A 17,898-nucleotide genomic window follows, 5' to 3' on the forward strand; every position below is an offset into this window, starting at 1 on the left:
AATACAACTTGCACAAACTCAATGGGATCCTTCAGCTGTGTCTGCCCCGGTGATAATACCAACTGTCAACAGCTGGCACAAAAGGGTCAGGCATTACATTATAACCCTACAGAAAAGTTTAGCTGCTCCAAATGTGGCCTACATGTTGAATAGAGGGTTGTCAGCTGATTATCTATCATCTTGAATCATTAGTACATCATGAAGTAACGTATACTGATAGCTTTATCCAAGTCAAATTTCAGCACTGACTTAGCACTGCAGCAAAACTCTAGTGTTGAAATCACTGTATAAACAGAAAGAGGTTTAAATATTGAAATGCATGTGAGAGCACATGAAATATTGTTATGTATGTCTACAGAGAGCAGACTGTACCCTTTTGGAAAAGAGGTTGGTGATAAGGATTTACCCATGTCAATGGCGGATGGAAATTCTCCATACATAACTCCTCCAGTGGGTTTTCCATTTATGGGCAAACTCTACGACAGGCTCTTTTGTGAGTACACAGGTCTTAAAAGTCAATCTTATGTTAATTAATGAACATTGAAATTTCCACAAGTTTAAGTTCTATTACCTTTACCATAAAATGAAAGTTGTCTTGTTATGAACAAGTTCATGGATTCTAGTAGACAGACATGAAGCTTTTTTCATATGGATCACTCAGATAGATTCATCTCTTCAGTTTTCAGACAACGGCCTGGTCCAGCTGCAGACTGTCAGTGAGAATGAGAAGCTCCTGCTTCCTGCTCCATTCCCTGAAGGCTTCAAGGGTAATGAAAGCTCGCCCATGCTAGCTGTGTTCTGGGACGACGCTGACCTCACGTTAGGAGAGGGAAAACTGTTCTACCAGGTTAGTGGAAGTCATGCGTGTACTCATCTAATCTGCTTTTCAGACTAAGTACATTGTGTTAAGGCTTATTCACACCAAGTACATTTTTTAGACAAAAGAAATGTGGAGTCTTCACACCAAATCTCATGGTTTTGAATTTTAACACTCACTGGCAAGAAGACAGAAGAGGAAGGAAAATGGATTCCTTAAGTAGTAGCAATGATGCATTTATCTTTTTTCATTTAAGCTCTGCAACTCAAAGACACACACACCACATAAACCCCTTTCTACCCCTTTTTAAACCCCTTTCTAAAAGGACTGGGCATGAACAGACTAGCATGCACCTAGATATCCAAACAAATGGCTATAAACAGTCACTTTGTTGTACTGAGGTACAGAGCATAATTCCCAGCCTTTCAGCCACGATCCTCTATATGTTTATTTAACATTTGCAATTTTAAAGTCGGCTTGTTGTCTGTCATAGAAGCTTTTGTGCTCTGCCACAAGCAAATAAGCTGTTCTGCTGCTATTTGTTGGACTGCAACCATTATACACTGTGACAAAATCTTGTTAGCCTGATGTATAACACATCTATACAATGCAGAAAATCAAACTGGCTCCAATTAAAAATTTTATGCAAATCGCAGCCAGTCAGATGTGAAATATGGCATTATCATGCATATATATTTGTTTTCAAAACTTTTTTTTGTCTGAAAAAAACCTTAAATCTATGATACATGAGGGTGATAGCGACATATTACTTACTTTGAACTGTGTTGTTTGTTCTACATTTTTCCCTCGAACAGGAATATAACCAGCTGAATCTTTCAGACGTTTACTCTCAAATAGTCTTTAACCGCACAGCAGACGAGGTGAGTCAGTTTGAGGCCCAGAGAGGAAGACCTGCTTTCACCCCTTCATGGATTCTGAAAATCACATGGGACCATGTGCTGCCTGTCTCCTACCAGAAGATCAATTTGTCTGAGGTAAGCAGGTGAGAAGACAGCACCAAAAACATACATCAGAGCTGTATGTGATGGAATGCTTTTCACATTGTAGTTGGTGCCCAACCAGTATGAAAATGATGTGAACAATACTGATTGTAAGGAGCTAAAAATTGGATGGTGTTAAATCACTCCGCTGATCTACAACCGGCTTTATATCAATGTGTGGCATTGGGCATGGTGACCTTAGGCTCACGTGCAACTACTCCAGGGTGTCCCATTTTATTAGCAATGCTTTTCTAAGGAGATTATACAAGCTGTGTGTGTGTGTGTGTGTGTGTGTGTGTGTGTGTGTGTGCGCGCAGTTGAACTCCTCTGTTAACAATAGATGCATCTTAAAGGTGCTGAATTCACTAATTACAATGGAGTGTCTGGATATTTTTGCATATGTACTGTATAAACCCCGCATTGGATTGTGTTATTTACCCTTTTTCATCAATTTTCTTTAGACAGATTGATTTAGATGCATTTTTACATGTTTTTGTCATTTTAACCGTGATTGCGCTTGATGTACAAATTCACAAGCTCAGCTTGTATTGCTATGACACACTCTAGTGTGAGGTTTTCTGATCATTTTCACTATGTAAGAGGCTTATAATGATATAATGAAAGCCATAAATCACTGGAGCTTTATTACTGGGAAATTTGCAAATACTGTTAAGTCTACATTGTAAAAACAGAGAAGTCAACTCAACCTGAAATTAAAAAGTAACTGATTACAAAACTTTTTTGACTCAACTTGGGGACAGCAGAGTTTATCCCACTCAAACTTTTTACTTTAGTCAAAAGTTCTCCCAACTCCCTTTTCTAGATCTGCATCTCAGTTAGGTAAATAGAATTAGCATCTCAATTTCTCCACTAGCTGGGACTGTTTACCATCCTCTTTGGCTTCCAGATATGGAAAGCTGTGCCATTGTTGGGCTTCAAAACGGACAATTTTCTGATGTTTGGATTAATTATTAGACAGTTGCACCACATGTGACCATGCTACTTTTCAAAGTTAAAACAACAGATATTTTCTACAGTCTATTAAACATTTATGGACACAAAATGTGAGGAACTTCAAGTGGTACAACAGGCCATCGCCCTAACAGGAGAACGTGAGTTTGAACTCCAATGATGCCATAGCCGTAAGCGAGTACCCAAGAGGAGAAAATGTCTAATAGGAATGTGTGATGGAAAGAGTTCCAGCTAGTGGGAATATTTAGTTAAAATATTGTAAGACTATTGTAAGGCACAGCTTTACTCACCCACAAGATGAAAACATAGGCCATATTACTGTGAATAAGGTCTGGTGGTGAATGCTGTCTATGATATCTACTAATAAGCTTTTCTCATTGCTTAATCTCAATGTTGCTTCATAGACAAACACATTCCAGAGCATCCTGGCCACAGATGGATCTCGCTCATTTGCCTTACTCCACTACAGTGATATGAACTGGGGTCCGGGACAGAGGGTTCACCATAATGCTCTGATAGGCTATACTGATGGTGTCAACACCTTCCACAATGAGATCCCCACACCACCAGACAACTTGTTTGGTCCAGGTGGGCGTTATCGGCCCCAGACTGTCGTGGGTAATACAGGCCAGCTGGGGCAGCTTGTTTATGACCTGACTGGAACCACAGTGGTCAGCTCTGACTCCCAAAGACAGTGTCAGCTATGGGCCCTGAAAGAACCAGACCCCAAAGAGTGGGCACTAGGGCTGGCCCCTTGCCCATGTACCCGTGCCCAGGCACTGGAGGACCTGGGCTTTGGCCCTGAAACTCTCCCGGCTGAGAACAGCATGCGTGTGAAGGAGCTAAGGGGCCTACGCTGGGGTGGAAGTGGAGGTCAAGTGTTTCAGTCCATTCTCTTCAACAAGCAAAGTGCTGGAAAAAGATGTGTGTATGACCCGCAGGGCGCGCTGCTGTCTGGATACAGCGAACGCTACTTTACTGGAGACAAGACACAAGATTACATTGGTAAAACAGCAACTCTTCATAATAAATTTGATAATTAGGATTTTCTAAGGCCACTGAAAGTATCTTTGTCAGTTATGGTTTACAGGAAAAATCTCATTCATAGTTCTCTCTCTGTGTGTTTGCAGATAAAGATCTCTTGCCCTTCCAGTGGTGCTGTGTCCAATCCCCACTGTGCCACCTCTTCCTGGCCAAGAGGCCACTGGACCGGTGTCAGGGTTTTGGCTGGACCAGCACAGATCCTAGCATTCCTGGGAACAGAGGTGCACCAGGCATTGGTTAGTACTAGTTTCCCTCAGTACACTAGGATTAGCACAGGCCCTGGCATCAGTAGGTCATTTAGTGGAGCAGTGCTTCACCAAGCAATCATCATACTGAACTAAACCTACGATTTTGTACAAGCTTCTGCAGTAGCAAGCAGCAAAAAAGACCAGAAGTGAAATAGCACTGCTTGCCACAAACCTGGTATAAATAGCTACATTGATTAGCATTGAGGGTTTGCATGCATCACTTTGTACTGCGTGCATCATAGGGGTCCACTGTATATTATGCGAAGATGAGTTAGCAGACAGACTGGCAGTAAAATTGGTCGTACTGATAGGCTCAGTGACTTTCAACGTAGCACTGTCATGGAATGCTACCTTTCCAGCAACCTGACCTCAATGCCATCAAACACCACTGAAATGAACTGGAACACTGACTATGAGCCATCAGTGCCTGACCTCAAATTCCATTATGGCTGAATGGAAGCAAATCCCTGCAGCCATGTTCCAAATCTAAAGCCTTCCCAGAAGAGTGGAGCAAAGAGGGGGCCCGCTACTTGTTAAAGGGGAACTCCACTGATTTTTCAAAATTTCTGCATAATTAAATGGTTAAGATGTACACAAAGTCGTTCAGAGTGGTTTGATGTGAAATGGTCTGTTCTAGAGAAACTTACAGAATTGTTTACAGTGGTGGTGATAGGAACCAGATGTCACCTCTAAAAGGTCCCATACAGAAAGTTATTACATAAAATGGTTATGAATTTGCTGACACTATTTTACCATCATCAACATTACCACTCTGCATGACTTTGTTTACATCTCAACTGCTGAATTATGAAGAAATTTTGAAAAAGAATTACAGGGTTACAGAATAGTTTAAAATTTAAAACATGTGAACTTTATGTCATTATTATGTGACATTATGTCACATCACATTACATGGATAACTAACACTGCATGATTGAAAATTTAAACTTATGCCCTTATGCTCCTTGCATTAATACAGGCTTGGCATATGGAAGCCTCCATTTTATTACATTTGACGGAAGTAACTACACCTTCAAGGGCCTAGGAGTGTTTGTGATTGTGCGTCTGTCCTCGAGTTCAGGCTCCAATGTCTTCACCCTCCAGGGTCAGACAGCAGTGCTGGAGACCAACGGCCAGTCCAGAAGAGTGCCTGCACTGGTGCGCGTAGCTGCACACCACCAGGCCTTCGGCAAGGTTTGAATATTATTTTATGATGGCTGTGATTGGCTCTGTGGGTGACAGATGCATTCAAATTTGTTAGTTTTCAAAAAAGAAATGAACATTTCATCAGTGAATCAATTACTTTTGATTGAGCATGACAGCTTTCTCAGTCTAACCTCACGATAACTTCACGAACTGTGCTACTAAAAAAAAAGCAAACCCAACATATGTTGTGTTTTGGATGCTGATATGGTGGTGTGATGACCAAATTCAAAAAAATTGAATGCATTTTGCTGCAGGTGGAATGGCGATGTTCTGTATCTGAAGAGAAGCTTATTGTGCTAATCAATGATGTGGATATGCCAGTCTCTGCAGGTAAGGTCTAAGGTATTTGCGTAAGGTAGAATGCAGCAAAATGTGACAAAGTGTGACATTCTAGTGAAAAACTGACCTAGAATCAGATTTCCTACACTCAAACAGAGAACTGATGTGAAGTCACCTCTTCACCGTCACTCAAAGTGTGATCGTGCTGCACTCTGAATTTGCTGTAGGTTGGATATTAGTAAAAGCTTTTGCTCAGTTTTTTGACTGGTGGCTATCACTACCACGTGCCAATGCTATGCTAGCTAGAAAGCTGGCTTTAAAATAACATATTTTTCCATTTCACAACATCTTCATTTCTTTTAATTAGAGCTAAATGTCTCACATTAAAAAATATAAGAGCAAAATAATTCCATCTGTGTATCTTTTGTTTAACTCTAGCGCCCTCTGTTGTTCCAACAGGTGTGGTACATTTAGCCCAGCAAGGCTTCGCAATGCGCTGTTCCACTGTGCAGAGTTGTGCTGCAGTTTATGAGGGAGGTCTGAACGTGGCTGTGTGGAGGGGTGACGCAGGGAGGCTGAGTGTTCTGGTGGAGGTCCCTCAGAGCTTCTACAACCGCACTGTGGGCCTTCTGGGCCTCTGGAGCTCCAACAGTACAGACGACTTCCTCCTCTCCAATGGGCGCCTGCTGCCTTCATCTGACAACAACCCTCCCTCTGAGGACAAGCTGGCAGTGTTTGGACAGTCATGTGAGTATGTCTTACAATGGTTACCAACACTGGTCATTTGAAGAACCATTTTTGTAAATGAGATAAGCAAGTTTCTAAGTAAAAAGGACTCATTCCCCCCACGACCCCACTTTAGAAACCCCTTAAAGACCTAGTTTGCCTTGTTTTCCATGTAGTCACTGAATACTAAGCCTTTTGATGTAATAAGCATGGAAATTTAAGAGGTTATCAAACAAGCTGGTGGATCCAGACATCGATTACTATTCCAATAATCTAGTAATAACACAGTAGTTTTGTATTGTTTTCCATGTATTTACTAAATAATAAGCCTTAGAACGTGGATATTAATGAATGATAAGGAGTTAATGTTTAACTGTGTCTACCTGGCTCTCCATATGAATACCATATTGTTGTTTTAAAAAGTCTAAAATAGTACATCCTGAATTACAAATGCACCTGCGTCTGATTTTCCATTGGTGCATCCGTTTATGGAAAGATAACATCTCAGCTTCTTACGTGGTTGTGTTTACCCACTGTTACCATGCGCCCCTATTCCTGCAGGGGCAGTCCCTGTTCCGGAGAGTCTCCTGTTCTCCACTCCTCCCCTGACACCCTTCCAGCCTGTGAGCACAGAGGAACTGATGTCTTCAGTTAGCCCAGTCGCTTTGGCCAGACTTCAGCAGACCTGCCAGGGCAGCCTGCAGTGTATACATGACATCTTGGCCACAGATAACACTGGACTGGGTCAGCAGACTCTGCAGGACCAACAGAAAGTCCAAAACCTCGCTGTAACCTTTGGTGAGACAGCCCTCTTGACCCTAAACAATGAAGTGATTCTGACCAAGTCTGGTACCAATAGTTTTATCTGAATCTCATGACTTGCTTTTGTCTTGGAAAATGTACACCACTGTCCATGAAGTATTGTTTTGGGCCTAAATGGGTTGATATGTTAAATGTAACTTGTGCTGAGCAGTTACTCAAATTAAAGTTGTCTTATAAAGTAATGTAAAATCTATAGACAATTGGCTGTTTCAGGAGGAATGTTAGATGATGATTTAAAGGGCCCATATCATGGAAAAACACATTTTTCTTGCTTTCAAAAAGTTTTGAAACATACCGATCGCACCCAAGTCCATACAGTCCATAGACGGAAACTAAGCTGCAAAAATTATGTTCTATATTCATTGTTTTTGTGATGTCATGAAAACAGCAGTTTAGCCCCATCCATCTTCCCACTTCAGCCTGGACTGCTTTTTAAATGAGGCACAGCCAGTCAGAACAAAGGTAATTTACTTACACTATAAGGACAGAAGTATTGGGACACCTACACATTACAGCTACAGGAGCTTTTATGACATCCCATTCTAAATCCATAGGCATTAATATGAAGTTGGCCCCCCTTTGAAGCTATAACACCAAGATTTTGGAGCGTGTCTGTGGGAATTTTTGCCCATTCATCCAGAAAAGTATTTGTGAGGTCAGACACTGATGTTGGACGAGAGGGCCTTGACTGCAATCTCCATTCTAGTTCATCCTAGGGGTTAAGGTCAGGGCTCTGTGTGGGCCAGTCAAGTTCTTCCACATCAGACTCACCCAGTCATACCTTTATGGACATTGTTTTGTGCACTGGGGCTCAGTCATGCTGGAACAGAAAAGGGTCTTCTCTTCCCACAAAGTTGGAAGCATAGAATTGTCCAAAATGTCTTGGTCTGCTGAAGCATTCAGATTTTTCTTCACTGGAATTAAGGGGTCTAGGCCAACCCCTGAAAAACAGCTCCATATCATTATCCCTCCTGCACCAAACTTTACAGCTGGCACAATTCAGTCAGACAGGTAACGCCAAACCCAGACTCGTCCATCAGACTGACAGATAGGGTTGCGTGATTCGTCACCCCACAGAATATGTTTCCACTGGTCCAGAGTCCAGTGCCAGCATGCTTTACACCACAGTGCCAGAGGAGGTTTAGAACTCAGCAGAACGTTGGCGACTTTTATGCCTCGGCACTCAGCAACCACACTTTGTAACTTTACTTGGTCTGACACTTTGAGGTTGAGTTGCTGTGGTTCCTTACCACTTCCCCTTTTTCAAAAATACCACTCACGGTTGATCGTAGAATATATAGAAGGGAAGAAATTTTGAGAACTGACTTGTTGCAACAGTGGCATCCTAATACAGTACAATGCTCGAGGTTGAAAAAATGGCCATGTAACTGAGGCCTTGCAATGGAAAATAGTATATGTGCCTTTTTTTATAATCATATAAGCATGTTATGGCATTGCTTGACTCTACGTATTGAAAATAAAGTGTTTACTAAAATGTAAATAAAGTATAGTTGAGATCTTTAATATAAAAGAAACAAATGAAACAAATAAAATAGAAAATAAAGAGAAAATAGAAAATAACTGATAATCCAAAAAAAAGGGTGGAATGGTTAATATATGGTTTTTCACTGGAGGGACTGTTTTTGGCACATAAACCCACACAAATGGCAAAAGCAGAATGCCGGAGGAAAACAATACAAGAAAAGTGCAAGATATGGGCCCTTTAAGTATTGCCTCTGTTTTTATGGCTGACTGTGATTATTTGAAACAGGAAACATGCCGCCCATGGTGAGCGAGCCTCTGATCATCCGCTGTAAGGTGAACAGCACTGTAAGAGTGCAGTTTCTAGCCCAGGATGCTAACAGGGATGCATTCAGCTTCTCCCTGCTCTTCCCAAGACCACCACAGGCCACCATAGGCAGTGGTAAGATCCTCCTAAAGCCAGTAGTATAATGGCTGCCTGTTACAGGGTCCTTGTATTATCCTTAACTGACCAGGGCCCTCATGCGAGCCCAAAGTTTTATTATACACTTATGTAGCCTGAAGAATAGCTCAACCAGTTTGCACTGAAGTCCCTGTAGTTACTGAATAATAAGCCTTAATATGTAATAGAGAATCTAGAAACCTTGGATATTCACAGCTACATTTCAGGTCAATGTGATATACCATGGTACTTCCTCTTCCTGCAGGTGATGGTGTTCTGGTCTGGACTCCACTCAACATTCAGCCCGTACTGCTGACTGTGCAGGTCAGTGATTACATGTCCAGCTCTCTGCTCAGCCCCATCCTGCAGCTCTGCAACTGTCTTAATGGAGGAAGCTGTCAGTATCAGAGCGTGGCTGAGAACCAATTGCAGGGCAAGTTTCAGGTACCTTCATGCTGCACTCGACCAGCACCATTTTGCATACATCATAATTTTTTTGGTTATTTTATTTTATTTCATAAGTGATTGTGGAGAACCTCCACATTGTGGAAAGGATATTGGGTGACCATGGTTGATATGGCAGTATCACAATACCTAAAGACATATTCACAACACATGAAACATATCATGATATTTCGTTTTTGTGGGATGTCATATGTTGGTAAATACTGCACTTTTCACAAATGCTTCACACACTGCACTTCACTAAATCCAGTTGAACAGGACTAATCATAGCAGCTTTGTGATGCAGTTGTTCAGTATTCTGTAAGTACTGGTGATATTCACAATATGATGAAAAGCATATTGTTTGTTAATGTATCACAATAATGATAAATATTGTCATATTGCCCAACCATATGTAAACATTCTATACCAGGGTGTTTTTCCAAGCAAAGAACCGTTTAGGAACCCTTATTTGGAAAGGGGAATTCCACCAACTTTTCAAAATTTCTGTGAATCTTTCAATCGCTGAGATATAAACAAAGTTATTCAGGTCTATTTAATGCAAAGTGGTGCATTGTAGAAGACCTTTATCGTACAAGACCTTTACAATGGTGATGATAGGAACCAGAGGTCTAATATATAGTGATTTTGTTTGCTATTCAAAATAACTAGTGGATTTTTGAGTTTTTACATGTAATGATGATACATATGAATAAAAAAATATTTTTGGGGGTACTATTTTTCCTTACAACAGCCTGTATGTACTGCTCCACCATAAACAGATTTTAGACCATACTAGTAGGCCAAAACAAAGCTATCACAAATCATAAGCATCAGGCTGCATATTTGCAATCATTTCATCTAATAACATTCTGTGGAGCTTTTAGAGGCATTAAACTCTTTGGATGTCTGGTTCTCATCACCACCGCTGTGAAGAAATTCTGTCTTTCTAAGTTTCTCTAGAATGGAGCATTTCACATCAAGCCACTCTCAGTGACTTTGTTTACATCTTAACCATTTAATTATGCAACATTCTGATGTGTGATAACAAACTGGTTCATTCTTACTCCTACATTATTGTATAGCTCCTGCGGTTGGCCAAGACTTTCCATCTAGTTCAGTTCATTTCAGTCCATACACCCACACACGCTGAACCTCACCATCTTTTTTTTTTTAATTCTTCTGTCCCAGGTTGTGGGGTGTCTATGCCCAGCAGGCTTCAGTGGCAGGTACTGTGGAAATAGAACAGACGTGTGTAAAGGCAGGCCCTGCTTCCCTGCAGTTGACTGCTTCAGTCAAAGAGAGCCAGACAGCTTCACCTGTGGAGTGTGCCCCCCTCCTACTGTCTCCGAACACAAACAGGGCTACAAGTGCTTTGAGAACGGTTTGCACTGCTCATGAATCACATTCACTGGAATATTTTCACAAAACCAGGTTTCAGAGATGTTGTCTGGAGCTTAGAGCCAGTTAATCTCAAATTTCTCTTCTTTTCTGCACACTTTATTATTTATTAGTATTGGACATACTGAGTATGCCTAGCTGATGTTTTATTGTACTAATGGAAGGTATAGACTGTATATGTATAGACAGAATGTATAGAATGTATAGACTTGGGCGTCTTTGGGTAAAATAGCTCAAATATCACTATATCACTTTTGCATCTCCAGGTTATTATTTTGTCTGCTTCACCTTTTAGGAACACTAATTGCCTCTTCTCTTACTCTGTTATGCACAGATTTCTGTCTACCTCCTTTTCCCGCCCCCTGTCACAAGATGGCCAACTGCTATAGCACTGGCTATAACTACACTTGCAGTTGTAAGCCTGGCTTTACTGGTGATGGAAAGGAGTGCACAGGTAACCCCATCATTCGCTCATACTCTCACTCCAACCAGACATTGACATGACACACTTGTAGGCACAAACCCACAAACCCACACCACTCTGCCATGCACAGATATAGATGAGTGTCAGAATCCTGCAGCCTGCCCTAACGCCAAGTACGAGTGTGTGAACACACCTGGTTCGTCATACTGCTCCTGCCGCTACCAGAGCAACGGGGAGTCTGACGGCTGCGGTAAGAAACGTATTTTGTTTGGATTCATATTTTCATTACTCTTCTTTTATTGATAAATAAGGATTCAGCTTCAAAACGTGCTTTTTGGCTCTGAAAAGCAATGTTTTCATTGTATTTGTTTTGTTGACATTTAAATTCTTTGTTTTTACCTTTTTAGGTGATTCTGCTAATCCTACAGGTGAGAACTACTCAAAGAATGCATGAACACCTACTGTATGTATATGTTTTATACTGTATTAAATGGGAATTTCATCGATTTTTCAAATTTTATGCATTATTTAAACACTGAGTTTACTCTTTGTGTCTCAGAGTGGTTCGATGTTAAATGGTTCATTGTTGAGAAACTTACTGACCTGGATTTCTTTACAATAGCAGTGGCTGGAACCACAAGTTGTGATGTGTTTATCACAAAAATAGTCACTTTATTAACTACACAAAAGCACCCCTGAACAGACATGTGTCTTTTGAAGTTTTGTACATAATGTTGATACTGGAAAATACTGCTAAATCTGAAAAAAAGTGTTCTTTGTGTACTATTTCGAATTATAACAGCCTGCATTTTTAACCCCTCTGCCATAAATGATTACAAAAAAAAAGTTTAAGACCAAAGCCTTCTCCCAAAACTCAAAACAGAAATCAGGCAGCATATTCATAACTATTTTGTGTAAAAATTGCCTGTGATGTAGCTTTTAGAGACATTAAACTCCTCAGACATCTGGTTCCTATTACCACGACTGTGAACAGGTCTAACTCAGCAAGTTTCACTAGAACGCAGCATTTCATTTCAAACCACTCTGAATGACTTTGTTTACATCTTAACAAGTACAATATATATATATATATATATATATATATATATATATAAATTATGCAACAATTGGTGGACATCCTCATTTTAAGTGACTACTTTTCAGGTTGGAACATTTTCAATGTATCCATGGCCTGGAATGATCAAAAGACTGGACAGCAGCGACTAAAACAGGTGAGAGCAGAAGTGAATGCAGCGAGGGCTCTGGTTTGAATGTCAGTTGTTCCTGTGTCTCAGCTTGTGTAGCTCTCTTTAGGATAGAAATGATGTAGTGGGTAGTTTAACATCTTCATAGCTTGTATCCACCCTGATTGATGGTGATGTGTGCAGGAGATGCCAAATGTTTTAGAAAAGCATCAAATCTCGTTAGACCAGCTGCAGTTCCTGGCATCATAAAACTGACTGCAGAACTGCTTGTCTTCCACAGTTGGAGCAGATCCTTTCTATGGGTTTCCAGAATAAGTTCTACAACGTCAGTGTTATGCCCCCTGACTTACGACCAAATAGTGGGCTGAGTGAGTACAGAGTCAACGTGTCCAGCGACACTCCTCACTGGTATGTCATGGACTACATGAGCCGGGTCGGACGCTACTATGGCGTCACAACAGCATACGTGGAAGGTAACAGAATTTAGATGAGAAAACTTAAGATGGCTTTGTAGTTTATATCCCGATGCTATTTACCTTTAAACATCCCTTAGACATCCCTCAAAGCAATAGAGTGTCAAAAAATGTAATCTTCCACTTAGTTCACGTGTATAGTACTGTGCAAAAGTCAGAGACCACCCTTTCATTTAATTAATTTCCAGTCAAATTAGCCATTAAATATAAGTTATTTATTTTTCAGGATCAGGAAAATATACATTTAACAGAAAATTTCACAAAAGCCGCAACAACTATATATACGGTCATCTTTTTTAATATTTCATGTGTCCAATCTTTGCCTTTATTACAGCTTCCATTCTCTTAAGGAGACTTCAAAACACAATTTTATCAGTGGTCTGGTTTGAATGTAACTTTTTCTGAACCAATAGTGGCGCTCTCTCAAAGATGAAAACTTTAAGTGCTGTTTATCTGATGGGGACAGTTTTGGTGGGCTACCAGGTCTTGCACAGTTATATATATATATATTAGCTGTCATCTTCAAGCCTTGATTTTATGCATACTTTCGTGCTATATGTCATGCAGTGTCAAAAACCACACAAGCAAGTCTGTTTGAGATGATTTAATAATTTTACACAGTTTGAAGTAAGTGTGTGCTGATTTAGCCATGCAGTTTGCACAGCGCCAATGAGTGCAGTATAAACTTCCATTACTTGTTAGCTACATTAGCCTTCCAGACACCACACATGTCTTGGCTGATCAATCACATTTAGGGAAAATGGGAAACTTGGGCTCTTCCTAAATGCATTCTCATTTTTTCGATGTTTTTGTACAATTAAACATAAGGCATACTATATTCAATAGAATCAACTTGATCTTGTATGACATGAACTATAAAAGAAAGAAAAGAAGTCTATCACTCAATAAACGTTTTAATATACTCTTTGTTTCCATGTCGTTCTGCGGTGCTCTCAGACCTAGATGAGTGCAAAGGCAACGAGACTTTGTGTACTAAGCCAGCTGTTTGTTCCAACACCTATGGAGGTTACAGATGTGTATGTAATGGCACAGACCTGAAGGAGGCACAGTCTTGCATTTTAGGTAAGGGTGTCGGAGGAAGGTACACATATGTAAAAATATATGTATTTGCATTTTTAGTTCATCTTTATTTAATAGAATCATCATGTTTATTTAAACTCTACAAGCATTGTCGTGTTTTTTATTTCTGCTACAAGGTAAACATATGTGAATTTGTCTGTGACTAGCATGGAATGTCTTTTATAAACCTGTAAAATGTGAACTGCTGTTATCTTTGCACTTACACACAATCCCATAGGCGAGCTAGCAGAAATTAGCATTACCAAAGAAGCATTTATATCATATATATATATATATATATATATATATATATATATATATATATATATAGAAATATTTGACATTTATGGAACAAACTGAAGGCCTAGCTTCTATTGTCTCCCACTGTATTTTATTTTGTGATCAAAGGGCAGTATATAACAATCAAAAATAGCTTTATAGCATTTATGAAAAATGGCATAAAAGGAAAATAAAATGGAATAAAATAAAATAGCATAAAAGTCTAGAGCATATTGGTCTTTGTCTCCCTCAGACAGGGGCAGCCTTAACCACACAAGCTTGCCTGCTGCCAAGACCCTGGAGGATAAGAAGCCCCTGATTCTGGGCCTGGTACTGGGCATCGGCATCCCCCTCCTGCTGCTGCTCCTTCTGGCCGCATTGGCCTGCTTCTGCTGCTCCCGCAGGAAAACCGTCACTGGAGAGTGAGTGGATCACCCACGCATTAAAGCATTTCATAATCAACTCATCATACACTCGCGGTATACTCCTGAACATAAAAATATTTCACCCGCACAGCACTGAGCATACTTTTAAAAAAATCATGCAAACTGTTTTCACATTAACAGATATGAAATGAAAATAAAATGAATAAAAACGGTAAGGTGAGCCCACCTGCCGCTGTGACAGCTGCAGTTAAGGCAGTGTGTGGAAGCTTTTAACATGCGACTGTCATGTCTGCTTGCTAGAGGAGAAAAAGACGTTCTTCCTGAGGCCCTCTTACGACATGTAGTTGTAAATAATTTTACATGACCATTCAGTAGCTGCTTTGACACGACTTCTAAAACTGAGATCAGAGTCCACTGGTACACCAAGGTTATACACTAGTTCTTTAGTTTGTAGGGCTCTTGAATCCAGATAGGCAGTTGGTCTGTGCCTCTCATTGCTGTCTTTACCTTTTAAAAAGCCGTCTAGGTTACTGTGCCTTTAAGTGACCTCTGATTGGCTGCCCTGATTGTGCATCATTCAAAACTTCAATTCAAAGGGGAGGAGCTACATTGCTGTAGGCTGAATGCAGGATATATGTACACGTCCATTTCTGTGACACCACAAAAATGCTGAATTCAAAATGGGCTGTTTTTGCAGCTTAGTTTTCATGTATGGACTGTATGGACTGGGAAATAAATGACACTACCGACCACACATCAATCAGAAGCTAATAGGCGTGTAGTGTTAAATGCCCTCAATTCAGAAAGCAAACTCGTCAGCCCAGCCGAGGGATGCAGGGAGGTAACGTATGAGTTGGTAACATATGAGTTGGCACAGGTGATCATTAAAAAAGCTGGAAAAGGAGCGAAGGAGATAAGTACAAATACAAAAGTCATGTTGCTTATTTTAACTTGATACAGCCAATATTTGCACAACTTTATTACTAAAAACAAAGTACATGTACCTGTGGGAGGAGGACTTGATCAGTGCCCACAAAAAATAAATAATAAAACAAGAACAAATATTAAGATAAACTAATTTTTTCAAGCTCTAGTAAACTAAATAAACAAAAGCTACTTCCACTGTCTAATCTAAATAAAGTAAAAATAATACAGTGGTATCATCCGCCCTCTAACCTGGTGTGTGTAGATAACAGGGAATTCCTATAAGAAATGTAAGTGTGCTCACAGTCTTACCTGCCTGTCCTCTCTGTTCAGAAGGTACAGATTATGGTTAGAGTAGCCAAAGCTGACTGGGGGCGTAGGCAAGGGCTTCATGTAAACACAAATTTCACTACTGTAAGAAATGTAAGTATATATCACTATACCATTTTTTGGTGTTTGCCATAATTTGAAAATGCCTGTTGCTCTTTATATTCTGTGTAAATTTCATGAGGAATGGACCAACAGTAAGAGCCCAAAATGACTTGGGAAAATGTCTGGTTCTATTGAATTACATTAAAAGTAAAGTAGCTTTTTTCCTTCTCCTGTTAAGTTTTGGAGAGGTATTCTTCCGAAACCGCGATATGCATGTATATGAAATGGCTTATAAATTACAGCAAGGTGCTTGAAGAAATAGACGGCAAGAAAAAATTGGACAATTTTCCCTTTGAATCAAATGTAGCCTGTCTTATGGTTTATGCAGTTCTGACACTGTATCACTGTCTTTAGTAATGAAAATCTACACTATAATTCCAGTTTGGAATCATTTGTAATGTTAATTTGTGTTATTTTACTTGCTTACAATGTAAATATAAATCTTATAAACTAGATACCAAATTGCATTTTAGATGCATATTTGTTATAACATTGCTATAACATTATTTCTTAAATTCTCATTTTAGCGTCATTTACAGCTCTGTTCATCTCACTAAACACAAAACTAAAATTATTGTTCTTTTTTTCCAGCTTCCTAATTATTTGAAAGCCATACTTTCAAACAGTAGCATACACACAGCTATTAGTAAGCAATTATAAGTCATTGCCCCAATTTTGTTTATACTTTTGTCAGTTTCCTATATCGCCGTATGTAATGCCATGTCAGAAACCACATAGACACGTCTAATTGAGGTTACTTAACAACTCAACACACTTTGAGACCAGTGTGTAATTTAAGCCTGCGGCTTACGCAATGCTAATTCATGTGCATAAGCTTTCATTACATTTTAGCCTCATTGTAATTCAAGTACAAAACTATAGATAGATGCAAACTTCAGAGACCAAACATGTCTTTGCTGATTGACTACATTTAAAATAAGGGGCAAATCGTGGAAATTTGACTATGCCTTATGCTTTCTCTCTCTCTCTTTCTGTGCTTCTCTTTTCTTCCAGCATTCCTCACTTGGTGCCGGTGTACGTTCAAGGGCAGTTCAGCTCTCACTTAAACTACGATGACCCTGCCCTGCATTACAAGAGCCACTGCAGCCCGCGTATCCTTGACAACATCACACCCCGATACAAGCGACACATTCAGCATCCGCTCAGCCGTCTGCCTCCTGGAGCTCACACCTATCACTGTAATTGTAACTATGTGCAAAGCTAAAAAAGTAAATAAGTAAAATTTATCAAATGTACAGCATATTTATGGCCCGCATTCCACCACATGAAGCACTGGATGAATAAAACACAGGTTGCCCATTGTATCACTTTCAAGGTATCACGATATTCTGACACTCACTGTTGCTGTCCAATAAAGTATTGAACTCTTGCTATCATAATGTTTTTTCACCTTTCTATACAGACAGTAAAATTATGTTCTTTTCGCATTCTGTAATATGTATTTAATGCTTTAAGACAGCCCTAGAAGGAAAGAGACGGCACTTCAGTGAGAGAAAAATACCCTTAAAATCATAATGGTATCTATCTTGCAAGTAAAAACCATCTTAAACTGAGTTGATCCATCTAATATTTCTCATTTTGCGACTGTTGTAAGAATATTGTGAATATTTGACTTATTTCTAGATGTTTTAATTCTTTTAAATAATTTTATTAAGTGAAATGATCTTACTATACTGGCAGATATTGAAACAAATAAGATCATTGAAATAATCATAAGTGATTCATTAAATTCATTCATCTGCCAATATAGTGAGATATGTACAAAAATGAAAAAATGACTTTGACAAAAA

General features: G+C 39.7%; 2 protein-coding genes across 2 annotated transcripts; both read left to right on the plus strand.

Annotated features, from left to right (window-relative positions):
* Positions 1-414: 414 nt before the first annotated feature.
* On the plus strand, positions 415-11,762 carry si:ch73-105b23.6 (mucin-4). Its single transcript, XM_036573550.1, has 15 exons — positions 415-493; positions 687-847; positions 1,633-1,812; positions 3,195-3,795; positions 3,921-4,070; positions 5,062-5,276; positions 5,543-5,618; positions 6,027-6,314; positions 6,855-7,091; positions 8,887-9,039; positions 9,305-9,483; positions 10,675-10,867; positions 11,219-11,338; positions 11,439-11,558; positions 11,716-11,762. The coding sequence occupies exons 1-15, from the start codon at positions 415-417 to the stop codon at positions 11,760-11,762; spliced, it is 2,799 nt and encodes a 932-aa protein (XP_036429443.1).
* Positions 11,763-12,479: 717 nt separating this feature from the next.
* LOC118809899 lies at positions 12,480-17,363 on the plus strand. The gene is made up of 5 exons (XM_036573413.1): positions 12,480-12,540; positions 12,794-12,986; positions 13,944-14,069; positions 14,599-14,767; positions 17,102-17,363. Exons 1-5 carry the CDS (start codon positions 12,496-12,498, stop codon positions 17,310-17,312), a joined length of 744 nt encoding a protein of 247 aa, XP_036429306.1. The 5' UTR covers positions 12,480-12,495; the 3' UTR covers positions 17,313-17,363.
* Positions 17,364-17,898: the final 535 nt, after the last annotated feature.

This window comes from Colossoma macropomum, unplaced genomic scaffold (assembly GCF_904425465.1).
Source record: "Colossoma macropomum unplaced genomic scaffold, Colossoma_macropomum, whole genome shotgun sequence".
Lineage (NCBI taxonomy): Eukaryota > Metazoa > Chordata > Actinopteri > Characiformes > Serrasalmidae > Colossoma > Colossoma macropomum.

Excerpts from the sequence above, each read along its gene's own strand:
- si:ch73-105b23.6 (XM_036573550.1), top strand. The coding sequence starts at position 415 with ATGGCGGATGGAAATTCTCCATACATAACTCCTCCAGTGGGTTTTCCA. Across the intron at positions 7,092-8,886 it reads AAACCTCGCTGTAACCTTTG|GAAACATGCCGCCCATGGTG; the intron begins GTGAGACAGCCC and ends TATTTGAAACAG. Across the intron at positions 9,484-10,674 it reads AATTGCAGGGCAAGTTTCAG|GTTGTGGGGTGTCTATGCCC; the intron begins GTACCTTCATGC and ends CTTCTGTCCCAG.
- LOC118809899 (XM_036573413.1), top strand. The coding sequence starts at position 12,496 with ATGGCCTGGAATGATCAAAAGACTGGACAGCAGCGACTAAAACAG. Across the intron at positions 12,541-12,793 it reads GACAGCAGCGACTAAAACAG|TTGGAGCAGATCCTTTCTAT; the intron begins GTGAGAGCAGAA and ends TGTCTTCCACAG. Across the intron at positions 14,070-14,598 it reads GGCACAGTCTTGCATTTTAG|ACAGGGGCAGCCTTAACCAC; the intron begins GTAAGGGTGTCG and ends TGTCTCCCTCAG.